Source organism: Anopheles cruzii, chromosome 3, assembly GCF_943734635.1.
Source record: "Anopheles cruzii chromosome 3, idAnoCruzAS_RS32_06, whole genome shotgun sequence".
NCBI lineage: Eukaryota > Metazoa > Arthropoda > Insecta > Diptera > Culicidae > Anopheles > Anopheles cruzii.
This window is the reverse complement of record NC_069145.1, coordinates 34,702,081-34,717,214: the sequence shown is the minus strand read 5'-3', so window position 1 is coordinate 34,717,214 and position 15,134 is coordinate 34,702,081. Positions and strand designations below refer to the sequence as shown.

At 48.0% G+C, this 15,134-nt stretch overlaps 1 protein-coding gene across 1 annotated transcript in view; it reads left to right on the top strand.

Annotated features, from left to right (window-relative positions):
- Positions 1-6,627: 6,627 nt before the first annotated feature.
- LOC128273373 (homeobox protein B-H2-like) overlaps positions 6,628-15,134 on the top strand; it is a 9,863-nt gene continuing 1,356 nt past the window's right edge. Inside the window, exons 1-3 of the mRNA XM_053011318.1 lie at positions 6,628-7,868; positions 10,428-10,435; positions 11,069-11,103. Of these exons, the coding sequence (XP_052867278.1) occupies positions 6,628-7,868; positions 10,428-10,435; positions 11,069-11,103 (1,284 nt within the window). The remainder of the gene's footprint in view (positions 7,869-10,427; positions 10,436-11,068; positions 11,104-15,134) is intronic.

Below are 15,134 nucleotides of genomic sequence, written 5' to 3'. Positions count from 1 at the left end.
GAAGAAAACAAAACGTAGTGAAGTGTACCAGGCATCGTAGCCATGATTGATTGCCCAATTTCGGTCTTCAGGTCCAAGTGGTCGGATCTGTCCATTTGATGCTCGGCAGCGCCATGATGCACCATTTATTATTCATCACCATCGCCGCCGCCGGCAGGGTAATTGATTTATATGTTTCATTTCCCAAGCCCCGAGCGCTAACCACGCCAATCAATAATTGTTCTCCAACTTTTCTTTTGGTATTTTTATCTTCGATGTTTTATTTGCGTTTTAAATTAACGCATTAATCGGAATCCTTAAGTTCCAAACAATCCAAACAACAAAATATTCAAGGATGTGTTTACTTATTATTTGTACTTTTTGTCAAAGATTTTCAACATGTCAATCTAGTCTATCGAGTTTTTGTCCGTCATTCTTTCTGTGCTCGAAATGTTTTATGTGTGATTATATTGTTCTACGTTCGTGTGTGATTCAATCGGTACATTAGCTCAATTAAGTTGCTTCCATTTCCTGTTACTCTGTTATGCAAGTGGACATTCAGCAACAAACTAATATTACCTGGCCGAGAGTGAAGTGTAGCAAATTGTAAATATGAAATCGTAATTTATAACGGGGCCTGGCTATCTACATTATGTCAAAAAGGAAACAACAAACGCATTACAACGCGCCATCGATGGGCGCGCTTCACTCAATCAACCATTAATTCATTCGCCAGTGGCGCGGACGATAAATCATAGTTCCGAACGGCGTTGCCAGATGCACCAGAGTCTGTCGTATGCATAAATCTGTTCCCGAAAATTACAGTAATCAGAGCAAATGTGCCATCACACGATGACACAAACGGCTCGGGCCATCCGGTGAAATGTCCACTACTGAATCAGTTTCTCGCTTTGTTTGTCAGCGAAAGAAATTTAATTTATTGAACAAATCTCCATCAGCTGCTTCCTGGCCGCCCGGTTGGTGACTATCGCGCATGGATCTGTGTGACATTGAAGTGCTTCAGGGAGAGAGGATCGGACGATCGGATGGAAGGGTTTTTATTAAAATTGTCACGATTTATCGATCGTAGACTGCGTACGGTGCAGACGAAAAGTAGTCCGTCAAGGCAATTTATGTGCATCGTTTTCTACGTTAACGCCAGGTCCAGCGATATTCATTTAGGGATATTCCAGGCATTTGGGATATGTCTAGCTTTCTCTACAAATTGCCAGACGGGTTTGGGGATCGATTCCGGAATCCGTTCGCCACTGTTAAGGCACTTTTCGTGCATTCGTACACAATTGATTAAAAAGTCGATCGATCCAAATGAGTTTAATTCATTTCCCAGCCAGCCAGGTGCTGAAAATGCCATAAAAGCATTAAAATTGGTAATCTCCCGACAACACGACATAGAACGCGTGCGTACACACTATTCGATACACTGTTTGTCCACTTTAATAATTGATGATTTGTAGTTAGGTCACTGTGCGCCACCACAATCGCTGAGTGCTGACCGTGCCTACGGCTTGATGATGGATTCGTTTGAATGTTTCAATTTTTCAATCTTCATGATGGTTTCAACCCCGCGCGCCTTGATACCGGAAATTGTAGTGTGATTCTATCTTGCTGATGAAGTCAATCGGTGCTTCCGGCGCAGCTTTTGGCCACGCCGCAAATTAATTATAGTCCATTTTGTTTCGAAGGTCCACTCTGATGATTTGATATAGAGCAATTTAGAATGTTTATGTGACTTCTTCAGCGTCCCACGTGCCGTGTCAACAGTCATATCACATGTCGCTCCCAATCTATCTGCCATGTTCATATTGAATTGAGTTTTTTCTGCTTTTCGTTCCCGAATCCCATTTGAAAGGAAAGAATAATGGCTGAGAGGCAGTTACCTGGGGAAAACAATTGTGGCTGTGCGCCATCAGAGACTTTATCATTAATTAGAATCTTGATGAAAATTGCCTCAACTACGGATCAAGAAAAAGGCCTCAAATCAGCTTTCTAATCAAATAATACAAAACTGATGCTAATATAGTACAACACAGTCCGGACATGTTGGAACTCGGACTGAACAATTAGAGAACGTAACATTGCGAAGTAATCGTGCGTAAGTAACATTTATATGACTATTAGCTGTTAGCAATGTTTGATGTACTTTTAACGCTTGCCAAACGAGTTGCCAACAGCAAGTATTTATAAATTTGCATAAAAAATGAGTTGGTTCTGCCAGAGTTTTATAATTAGATTCTGGTTACACGTCACTCGATCACTGGAAAAAACACCGAAGGTTTCAATTCTCCTGCTTCCCAGAATCATGTACGCATGTATTTATAATTCAATCATTATTAATGGCATGGCTCCACGAAAATATTCAATCGGCCGGGCGTCATGCAGAGCCACGGCGAACGCATGTAATACATCGATTAGGATTTCAGCGTTACAGTCACGTACGTACCAACCGGCCATTGTTTAATATTTTGATAAATAACCCTCTCTCTCTCTTTCTGTCGCTCTGTCTCTCGGTCTCGGAGCGATTATAAAATCATTTCCGTCAATTTCTCCTGATGTGTGGCATATGATACGTTACGATATTTAATGATTTCGTTTCTCGACCGTTGAAGTTATTCTTCGTTAATTGGGCTCTGGCTGCCGCCCGTGTGTTTTTGGTGGGACGTGAATTACCGGCTAAATGGGGTCTTGGATAATTTTCGAAACGCAAGAGAAAAAACGCTCACTCTCCCGACAATGGCAGCTGTGTTAGCTCTATAACCAATTAAATAAAGCTTCGGATATCAATTACAGATAAATTTAATCTTTGAAAGGGTTGAAGCGGAAGACGAGTCCACGGGACATTACATTTGTTTCTTTTTTTACACACCTGGTTCAATTCAGAGAAGTGAAATATCTTATTTTTATCGTGAATTAGATGGAACCACCATGTCACATATCGTAGAGCTGTGTATTTGTATTTTATATAAAAAAACAACATCAGTACTTTGCCATATAATTGAAATCTGTATTTGTACAAATAGATAAGTAATGTCATTTCCATTCCTTGGCTGTGCGATAACCTGTTTGAAATTACCATTGCAAAGTCCTTGTCCTATTCCTTCACATTAATATTCTCCAGCACGGTTTTGTCCCTATACGCAGAGAACTTAAAATGTTATGCTTTGTTTTACGTATGGCTGAGGAGTCGCTGTCAAATAAGCGCTTAATATCCCGTGCGCTTGTTATGTTCAAGTTCCTAGCTGTTCCAAATGATGCCCCCTTCTTACTAGTAAACGTTCACTTGTCCGCACTTGAGCGGGTTATAAGAAGGCGTCTGATGGCTGAGTTGGTTGTCTCCTCTAGTCAATCATCCTATAGTTCAGGCTCATTATGCAATATTGCCAGAGCATATGATCGCCAGAGCGTCAGTACTGAATTTGAACATGTCCATTACCCAGTGCAGGAACGCTGTCTATTTTTTCTCTTTCTCACGTGCAATTTGGTCTTTTTTTCGTTTTTACGTTTATTATCCAACATCTAGTTCTAGCTATATGTAGCTTTAAATTTTTCTTTCATTACTACTGTGGCCAAAAATAACGAGAATTTGCTTATAACTCAAAAACTGTTTATTTCTTTTGCTACTTTAACTGCATCACCCTTAAACGTCCCACCGGATGCAATTCACGAAATACTCACGAGAATGTGCAGCAAAAACATCACGTTTCAGGCACCAATGGACATTTAACTTTTCTGAGGGCCAAATGGTCCCTCAAAATGGGTTCCACTGATCTGTTCGACATTCCAACAAGCTCAGAAAGATCTTGGACTGTTAATTGATGGCATTTTGAGCACCAATTCTTTGTTTTTGTTGACGTGTCACGAGTGTTATCAGCTCATGGTCGTCAGCAATTGCCAACGCTTCCCGACCCTCTTTGAAACTTTTGCAACACTTATAAAATTTTGTTTTCGTCAGAGCTTACTTTCCGAAGGTATTCTGCAACTTTTTCATCCTTTTTGGCAGCAGAAATTTCATTCCACACACACAATTCAATGGAACTGCGCTATTAAACAGTTTTAGAAATTATGAATTCACTTTTAATAATTTACAAAAGGACTCGTATCGAAAACAAAAATTACTATTTTAACGTTTAATTTGGCACAGATCTTGGTGAGAGAGTTGCCAATACGGAAATAGAGACCTTTGTCTCAGAGCTAAGAATCAAAGAACAGGCCATCAGTGTAGTATGTTTCTTATGTGAAATAGAAATTAGTTGGTTTAAGGTAATCGATGGTGGTCCACTGAATAAACTGTTTTCATTTGAGCTCTAAGATAATGATGTTATAAGATGTAAAAATGAATATAGTCTACTCAAAAAAATGAGCCTCTCGATGAGAATGTTACTGTCCTTGCTAGCGAGCACTAATAGCCGCACAGCGCCTCGCGACACGGCCAGCGATTGGTCCTTAGCGTAAGTAGAAGCCGTCTCTCGCAGAAGCGGAAACCGGCGGAGGGACCAGTGGAGGGACTTGCGGTGGGTCCGTCCGGCTGTTTAGCGAGCACCCCGGCCCCGGCACCAACCCCCAACAAGCACTTCGTCAGCGTCGAAGGAAGCGTGAAACAAAAAACTCCCTAAGCGCTATAAATAACTAGCTGATCCCGGCGCGCGTTGCCACGCCTCATTTCATCCTCATTTCTCGATTATCCGACGTTTCAAACGGACTTCCTGGTGACGTATCCGATCAGCTTCCCTTTGCATTTCCCGTTACTTCTACTTTTCAGACGATCGGGCTTCCCGGTGACGTATTTGTTCAGTTTCCCTTTCCTCCTCCCGTTACTCTGTTCCGAATGATAGGGCTTCCCGGTGATGTATCCGATTGGCTTTCCTTCCCGCTTCCCGTTGGATACATGGCAAAACTCGCACCAGCTAAATTTGACTCAAATTGTTTGAACACTTTTCGAATTTTGCTGCAATTTACCCTAATTTTGTATGGGAGCCACCCTTTGTAAAGTGGCGAAGGGTTTCAAAAATCACCAGAACATTTCCCTCTTCCCAAAAACTCCACCTGCAGAATTTGGTTCGATTTGTTCGAAAACAACCCGAATTATGCTGAATTTTATGTTATGTTTGTATGGGAGCCCCCCAGGTCCGTTGTACTCTTTCTCTCTATCTCTCTCTCTTTCTCTCTCTCTCTATCTCTTTTTCCTCTCTCTCTCTATCTTTCTCTCTCTCTCTTTCTGTATCTCTCTCTCTATCTATCTATCTCTCTCTCTTTCTCTCTCTCTCTCTTTCTGTATCTCTCTCTCTATCTATCTATCTATCTCTCTCTTTCTCTCTTTCTTTTCTCTCTCTCTTTCTCTCTTTCTCCCTCTCTCCCCCCCTCTCTCACTCTATCTCGCGCTCCCTCTCTCTCACTCTCTCTCTCTCTCTTTCTCTCTCCCATCTCTCTCTCTCCTCTCTTTCTCACCTTCTTCAAAAATTAAACGCAAACTATGCAGTTCCCCCCAACATCACACTACTTCAAGATGGATGGAATGAGGGGTGGTGATAGGTGGAAGAAGGAAGGAAAAGGCTTTTAAGTGAAACCAATCGATTTACAGACCACCAAAACCTAAGAAACGATACCCATATTGCCCTAGGACGTATTTTAAGGATTGGGGTTGTATGGGGACCCCCCCTTCCCCTCGTCCTGCAAGGACCAAATTTTGTCACATGGTTTCTCGGGTGACCAGCAACCATTGTGCAAGTTTTGATGAAATTCGATTAATAACTTGTGGAGTAATTGATGTTTTTAACAGTTAGTTGTATGGGAGGGCAAAGAAAGAGGAGGGTGAGGGGTTTCTAACCATGACTATTGCACTTCCCGGCCCCTAAAACCCCTGTATACCAAATTTCGAGTCAATCGGTCCAGCAGTTTCGGAGTTCACTTGAGACATACAGACACAACTTGATTTTTATATATATAGATACATTTAACTTCTAAAATACTTTCGCATTCGCCGGGCCGGCCTCTAACCATATGCGCTCAAAAGTCAATTAACTAGCTTAACAAATTAGCCCTGGTCCGTCATCTTTTTTTTCTATTGCTTCGGCCGTTTGCTTCCATCGCGCTTTCCGAGCTCCTCGCTGATTGGTCGAGCGGACGGTCGAGACTCCGCCTACTGTTGGAACCGGTTTCTGGTGGTTTCTGATGGTTCCAACCATCCTCATGGCGCAGCACGCGAACAGAACAAGTTTCGAACTGGCCGAGAGAACAACGTGTGTTCCGTCGCTCCGTCGTGGCGCTAAGTGCGATCGGATTTAGGAGAGGAATACTTAGCTTGGGGTGTATGACCAAGTCCTGTGGCTTGTCTGTGTGCCTGTGTTTGGGTGTGTGTTTGTGTGCGCCGAACAGTTGCCGATGGATTGAAGACGCCTTTTGGTGGGTGGAAGTTGCTGACAAAACTCCCGTCCGCCGTTCTCAAGTGTTTTAGTGTGCGAGTTGCTGTGTGTGTCTGTGGTTTTGTGTGTGTGAAAAGTGAGGAAGAGTTCGTTCGCCTCCACGACGGGGACGATATGAAACATTGTCGTTGCGGGTCGCGCAGAGATTGAAGCAAAGTGTTCGTTTGTGTTGTGTTTAGTGTCCCCGCGCGTGTGTGTGTTTGTCCGGGAAATGCTGGAGGAGGCTGAAGTGCGTGCGGGAAAGATGATGTGTCGAACAAACAGTACACCTCCCCCGGGCAGTCCGGCCGGCTCGGATATCTCCGTCGGTTCGCCGAGCCCCCCGCCGCTCGGCAGTGAATCGGTGGGGCACCCGCACCTCACTCACCCTCACCCACTCGCCGTGACGCATCTGGTGCAGGCGGCCGCGACCCACCACCCACTAGTGGTGCACCCCCACCATCACCACCCACACCACCCACACCTCCCGCACCACCCGCACCCGGCGCTCCATGGTCGAGCCGAGGACTACTTCACCCCACTGAAGCGGTTACGGATGGTGGACGGGAGCAGCACCGGCGGCAGCCCGAGCGGAAGTCCGAAGGAGTCGACCAGCCGCGGCTCAAGTCCTCCCACGCCGATCGGCGCGATGGTCACCACCAACACGACGACCGGCTCCAGCACCACCATCCCCACCACCACCACCACCGCCGGTGTCACCAACACAACCAAAGCCGTCGCCGGAGCCGGTGCCGGTGCCGCGACAGCGGCCGAAGGCGTCAAGTCCTTCTCGATCGCCGACATCCTGGGCCGCGATGCGGACGCGACCGGGCGGGGTGAAACCGGCCGGGAACCGAGCCCCCCGTCGGCCAGCCTACATCATCCGCACCACCACCTCCACCTGTCACCGCACCATCCGGCGGCCCACCTAGCGGCGGCGGCAGCGGCCGCGGCCCATCACCAGCAGCACCATCACCACGGGAGCACCCTGCAGCAGGCGGCTTCGAAGATTGTGCGGCCTTGGGACCATCTCCGCGGCCCCATCCCGGTCCGACCGTTCCTACCCCCGGCGCTACTCCACTACGAGCATCGGTTGGCGCTCGATTACCATCAGCAGCTGCAGGAGCACTTCCGGGCGCAGGCACAGCTCCTGCGGCACATGAGCATGGACATCATCCCGTCCGAGAGTGGCTCGGAGCGGTCCAGTTCGGCCGCCAGCGATTGCTGTTCGCCGGAAATTGGACGCGGATCGGACCACCAGAGTCACCAGTCGTCGCAGTCCTCGTCGTCCGGTGTCGGCGGTGGCTCGGCGGCCGTGGAGGGAAGTGGCCGAAGCGGTGGCGGAGGTGGTGGCACTGGTGGCGGCAAGTCCGGCAATGGTAAAACGGCCCCGAACGGCACCCCGCTGGACGCGCTGTTCCAGATGACCAACAAAAACTTCGACGAGACCAGCGAAGAAAGTGGTAGGTACCAGTGGGGCGACAAGGGAAGTTCCAAAAGCTGATTGCAACAATCGCTGCACGTTCTGGGAGGGGGAGAAGGAGTGGGGGAGTTTCGCAGGCCATGAACCGGATGCAATAGGTCATCCGGTAGGGAGCCGACTATTTTCACACCTCCATATACGGGAGCAAACAAGTCTGCCGTGTTTGTCGAAGATGGACCTGGGATGGATTGGGATTTCCACGCATCACGAGGACATAGACTCTCAGGTCTTTCGCAAGACCTTACCGCCAGACTTCTTGTCACCTGGACGCTAGTTATTGTAAACTAGTAGCTGAGATATTGCATCTTGTTTATTTGGGAAACGAGCAGAGATGAGCACATACAGGGTGCGCCATCATGACCCATACTTTTTACATGTTAAATAACTCCGCCATTTTTCAATTGATTTTAACAAATAAAAAAGATTTATTTTGGGTATGGGATGCCGTTTATTAGCAATTTACTTAGAACACAATATCGATTAAACGATCGCCTCCATTAGACACACAAAAAGCGGCCTGTTTTGGGCATTTTTCATTGTATTTGACAAAATTTCGGACGTTATAGCAGCAATTTCCCACTGTGATGTTAGCTTTCAGTAATTCAATGGCCTTCGGTTGGGTAGCCCACACCTTACTCTTCAAATAATCCCACAGACAGAAGTCAGAAAAGATTCGACAACAATAAGTACGGAGAGTTTTCAAAGTTGAACGACTATTTTCAATGTACGGCACTACAATTTCAACCCGCTCTTTTGGCGTAAATTTATCTATAACTATAAACTAACGTTTCAGAGTCTGGCTGATTTTTTACAATCGACCAACAAAAAGCGGAGTTATTTAGCATTTAAATAATAAGGGTCATGATGAGGCATTCCGTCTGCATTCTTCGGAGCGATACGACTCACTGACAGAGACCGTTCCGCTAAGGTTCACACATGACACTCCGGCCAACCGATCGGACGTCTGCCTTTGGGGGCCAGTGTTTGCGCCGTCTGATTACACCAACGGCGACTCCTTGCGCCATTTTGGCCAGACCGAAGTGTTTAACTTATGCGGCCTTAATTGGTTGAGTCACGAGGTGCACACACCGAAAACGGGGCATTAGAAATGGAAACGCCATCTTTTGATCTACTAAACGCCTCGACTCGCCCAGAGCTAAGGCCAGAGCCATTTTCCCTTCCATTCCATTAGCGGCTGTTTAGCCGCGGCGGCGGCCGTCCGTCCGGAAAGTGTCGGAAAATTTATGAAATCTGCTCATGCAACTTTCATGATAACCAGCATAACAACCCAGCCCAGGGCAGGCCCACGGCAGGCCCCAGTTGCCATGTTGGAATTAAAATTAGATTAGCGCGACTTACAAATGAGATCCGATTATCATTTTCCCCGATCGTACGCTCCGCGAGGCGTCGCGAGCAATAGAGCGAGCCACGGACTTGCGTGTCTGTGTGTGCGATTGTAACACGATTAAACGCGATAGACGCCACAGACACCACCGGCAAGATTGGCCATTGTTTGCTGGCTGGCAGCGCACATTAATGCAACCAACAGACCTCACTAGCGTTCGCGAGGCTAACGAGCGGTTTTCAGCGGTGAGGTTATGTTGCCCTCCGAGGAGCGTCCCCCCACTGTTTTAGTGGAGGAGTGGCGGGGGACAGGGTCTGATTAACTAACGAGATCGCTTGCCGAGCGCTCGTTGCGATTGTCCGCAAACGTGGCACGCACCTTAATTAAGGTGCGTTTGCTTCGCGCTTCCCAACATCAGACATCCAGATCCTGGCGGTCCCTATCTCGAGTTTGGCACCCCCAACGCATCTGAAACCAAATGTCGTCCAAAGTTTCAGGTTTAATTTTTCGGTAGCGTACGGCTTCGACGGTTACGGCGACTCTTTCTCAATTGCCGAAGAAAAATGGGCCGATGAAGCTGTCAGACGAAAATCCACACTAAACAGTCACTCATTTTCAGTGTATTGGCTTCTCTTGCACGACATCCTTGGTTTTTCGAACCCCAAATAAGACAATTCTGCTTATTAACATAACCACCGAGGTGGGAATGAGCTTTCCAAACTTCGTACAGTTTGAGTTGAAGACTCACCACTTTGGACATAATGTCAAAGTTTTTACCAAATGTTTCGAATTTCCAGAAGGATGTCTGACGTTTTAAAAGTCAACCAATCGGTAGTTTAAAATCTAAACAGTTGATGGGTCATCGTAATATTAACTAAGTGAGGATTGAACAGATGAGCATTTGTTGTGTGTCTGTACGTATTCTTCGGAGCACATATTTTTTTACTAATTGGATTTTTATTAGGCATAAATGCTTGGTTACAAATGCTTGGAGTACAGAGGGAGATTTCACATTGGGATTGCAGCTATTTAATAAGTCTAAGGTATCAAAATGATTGAAATGAAAATGTTTCGATTTAAATCTACTTATCTATGTTATGCCAAGTGGCATTGAGTCATTTTATCCTACTTATAACTAATAACTAACGCGATTTGCTGATGTTCTCCAGTGTAAATTAAGGATTATTTTGCGAATTTCATTCAGTCTTGGTTGTATTGACTGGAAGTTAGTTTTGTAGCATTGCGACCACAGAGAAGAGGCATAGTGTTCAGAACCGTCTGACATATGACACCCGAGGATCCTCAGCCGCCGCCGAGGTCCTCCCATAAATCATCATCAATTCGAATGTCGTTGCGTGAGGCTTCGCGAACCGATCCGATGATCACTAATTAGCTCGCTCTCGCGGAGGCGATAGGCGAAACGCGACGGGTGCGAAAGGTTAAACGGGTGAGGTGCCTTCTTGTGATCTTGTGACCACCAAACCGCCTCGACCTCGGACGTGCCGCGGCGAAAGGTAAGAAATCGATGGGCCGAGCCAAGTTCGTGATTTAATCGAATTTATCTGGACTCTGGCTAAGCCGCGGCTCGGAGCCATCCCTCGGGGCTTGGGAACCTGGCGGCGACCGCAGCCAGGACCTGGGCGGCGATAAATCAAAATCCAATTACCGAAAATATTGCCCGGTAGTGGCGCTACCGCAGTCCGTCCGCGGCCTACGTGACCGCCGCTGGTGGTAATGGAGATTCTTGGAGAGCCCACACCGATTTGTGGTTTGACCGAGGCCGCGATTGACACCACGCGAAGCTGAGTGCGTGGGAACGGTGGCTGATCCCGGCCTTCGAAGGAGTGTCCTTCGATCGGAAGGATCCGAAGCGTAAGCGGGCACAGCGAGCAGGTTACCCGGAGTCGAAGATCCCGGAGCACGTGAAGAGGTGAGAGAAAATAACACGTTATAACCGATTGGCTACACCCGATTTAGATTGATCCAACAATTATGTTATTCTCGCGCGCTGCGCGCTGCGGATGGGTTTTTCGGTGGTGCTTTTTGTTGGTCCATTCCTTCGGTGTCGGCCGCCACTAATCAGGTGCATCCTGCTGCCGCCGGGGCCGGGGCCGAGGCCGGTACAAATGAAACAAGGCTCCAGGTGAATCATCAGGCTGCCTTCCTGAATGCGTGGTGAATCGAGTCGATTCGTCATGGCGCACTCACACAGTCGATTCCGAGGCCTCGGGACCATCATCCCGGAGTCCGCCGGTCGCATGTTTCCGATGCGGAACGAATGCAAGGTTACCTCTGTGTGCGCGGCGATCAGGCGGCCGATTACCGATTGTCGCCCAACCGCGGGGCCGGGTCCAGCTCCTGACACCCGGACGACCGGCAGCTGATGCCGGCCGAAGCCCCGACACTTGAAACTATCACGTTCCGGGACGTCGCGATTCCCGGCGGCGGCGGTCGTACCCCGAAATTTGGCTGGCAGTCACTGACACTAATGGCGGCCTCAGCTCGGCTGTCTCGGCTTTAATTGTTTTCCCGGCCGATGCAAATTTGCGGTCCTGCCACAGCCACGGTGCTGACGGGGTACCCTGTGGCGGGCTGCTTTGATCTGCTCGGCTCGGTGGTAGTGGTGTGCGTTGACCACCTCGGGGTGACATTTTGTTGTACAAACAGTCGAGTCGGAGGCCCGCCAATCCGGGAGGCTGCGGTTATCGATAACGCAAGGTGACGCCATTGGACCATAAGGTTCTCTCACACGCTCTCTCGGCGACGGGGGCTGATTAGCGCTAGTGGAAGTCCTTCTAGCGCGGCCTCGGAAGTGGCAGAGTCAGGCTTCGAAAAACGTTAGCCCAACCGACAACGGCCACCGATGGTAATTCATGCCCGCGATGCAGAACCGGTCCACGCACGGGGCAAATCAAGGGGTAAGGAACCGGGACCCGGGGGAGGGTGGAACACAAAATCTTCGCTCGTTCTCTCGCTCGCTCCCTCCCGTAACATCAAAGCGGCTGTGCCGCGCGACTGATCATCAATTTTTCATTGATTGACTTAATCACTTTAGTACCGGTTGATTACAGTTTTCGGCTCTCGTTCGCTGTGTGTATGTGTGTGTTTGTGTGTGACACGCTGTGCCACACCAACATACGCAGACAAACTGTGTGTATTAAATTTGTTTGCTGACGATGTGGAGTTGTTCTGGGCTGCTTAGTGATCTGTCCGATTGTCGGGTCAGAATCTGGCATTGGGCTCCGTCAGGCTTTGCTTGATCGTCCCGTATGGTGGTGTGAGTGCAACAGCAAGTCAGCACAATGTTAGCAAGTGTATTATCACCGCCTTTACTAAGAATTCGGTTCCGGTCCTGTTTTGTGGTGTGTTTCTGGTTGGACGGCGAATTCAAGACTGAGATCATTATGTTGACATAATTCGTCACGCCAACCTGTGGGCCTTTGTGCGTCTCGGATACGTATTTCTACTCTTGTTCAGACGATTCTTGAGTTTGCTTACGTTGTGTGGCGCATCGCCCATGTGTTGGTGGGATTGCATTTATTGTGCATGTGCTGGACGTACCAGGCTGTTCAATAAGGCTTGTGATTCGATAAGAAAAACGCCTTTTATTATTCAGTATGGTCTCCCTGAACGGCAATACACTTGTTTCAACGAGATTCCAATTTATAAATTTCATACCTGAAGTGAGAAACAGTAATCATTCTCCGTAATCTATGACGTAATTATTTGAATTCTCTTCCACGTAACTATGACGTCGTCCTGATCAAAAAAGGATGTTTATCTTCTGCAAACCGGTTCTTTTTCACTGTTTTTTTTCCTTCAACTAGCCTAAAAGTTTACAATAATAATTGGAATTTATTGTCTTACCGTTTCCAAGTAATCAGCTGACAAAATTTCATTCGCATCTTAAAAAACTGATGCCAACACCTTTTTGGGTGATTTCTGGACACGAAATCATTTTGGAACCACTTTTCACACCACTTTTTAGCCTCTTGTTTTGAATTATAAGATCGTGGTTATAGCCCCAAGTCGCATCCATAGTGAGGAGTCGTGGCACAAAATTCACTTCATCCTTTCGAAAATGTTCCAAATGTTACCGAATAACTTGCATTCGGACGCGTTTTTGTTCCATTTTTTTCGAATGCGACTCCCATTGGCGACACAGCTCTCGAAAAACCCCTGTAAGCAAAGAATGAAGTGACCTATTGAAATGAAACTACACATACGTTCATGTGAAGAGTGTACCAATACAACCGACAATAAAAAGACCACATCACCCTCTGATATGATGAACCGCAAAACTTATTGAACACCCCAGTATAACCTGTGTTCGGCTCTAATCGATCACAACATGTCTATTCGTCAGTGTCTCAATGTCCTACATCTCACCTATTTATTTTATCCGATTACCTGGTTTTAGTGTTGATTTCGCCAGGTTTGTCAACTTCGATCTTAAGCTTTCTATTTAATTAATCTGACAATTGGGTACCATTTAGCCGATGTTCAGTGTCTGTATAAATAGATAAAATCAGGCTCACGTTCTCTTGTTACGGATCGACCATTGAGCTACAAAGTCAATTGCAATATGAACCTTGGCAGTTCAACAGTGACAACCGTGTCCAACCGACAGCAGTCACTTTGACGGATCCGGAGAACACTTTACAGATCTGCTTAGCGTTTAGCGGTTTGCTCAATAAAACACCAAGATACACCAACTTGGCTTCACGAGTTCACAACACCATAGACCCACACGGAACGATTCCAACCGCCGCCCAAAAAAGGACAACTTCCAAATCAAGGGATCGCCGTCACCAGGATCGTTGGCGGTGCGCGTTAAAGAGCGTTCGGACCCGAAACTTGTTAATAGCTATTAGGCCGAGTCGATAATTCCCCCGCTCGCGATCTAAATCATCGTTTTAACGGGGGGCTCTCCACGGGGTCCGGGGGGGCGCCGAATTATGGGCCAACGGAAACCGCACACGGGGTTTCCTTCCACGGCATCAAAAGCCCGGTGCCGCCCGGAGCCCAGAGCGAGTGAGTGGCGGAACGTGTCCGGCGCGGAGACGGTGAGCAGCATAACTCATTCAACTATTAGATACAACAATAAAAGTCATAATAAGCCAACAACAAGCGGGCCCGAACCGCGCGCGCGACAACCGGTTGTGGCCGAGGTGCGGCGTGGCGCGGATGATCCGCCGGCCCGCGGATTTGCCCGCATGTGGGTGGATGCGGGTGTTGAGGGTGGGAAATTGGCTCGCCAGGGTGCTCTCCGTCGGGGCGCAAATGAAACGAATCAAACGAGATTGGAATGTGTGCCACGGCGGCGGCGTCCGCAGTTGATCGGCGACGGCGGAAACGATCGGCGGCGGCGAAGGTGTCGAAAGAGCTAAACACGTCGATGCCGCGATGGCTACACGGGCGGGCCTTTGTCCGCCCGGGATGACGCTGTAACAATCTCCTTCTCTCTCGCCGGGTCCTCCGTGTCCGTAAATGCTAACTAATATCTTCTTAATACGAATTGTTCTTCGCCAAACGCGCGCGCAGCATTGCGCACTGACCCTCCTGGTCGGACAACGGGCTGTGGCCGGGACTCCGGAAGGGAAGCGAGAGAGAGACAGAGAGCCTCAATGAGCCGTTCGACATTCTGGGCATATCAAGACGGAAGATGCTGAGGCTGATGGCGATGATGATGATGGAGGCGAGAAGCTGCCCGTGTGTGTGGCTGCGTGTGTGGCTGACTCCGGCGGTGGAAGGAATAAATGCGGTGGAAGCAGCAACAGCAACAGCAACAAGGTGATCAAAGTGGAATGCCGCACAGCCCAAAGGTGTCGGCTGGGCTAATTGGAAGAAGATCAAAGGAGGCCGCCGCCGCCGAGCTTTTTTCGAGCCCCGAAGGGGTCCCCGGAAAGGT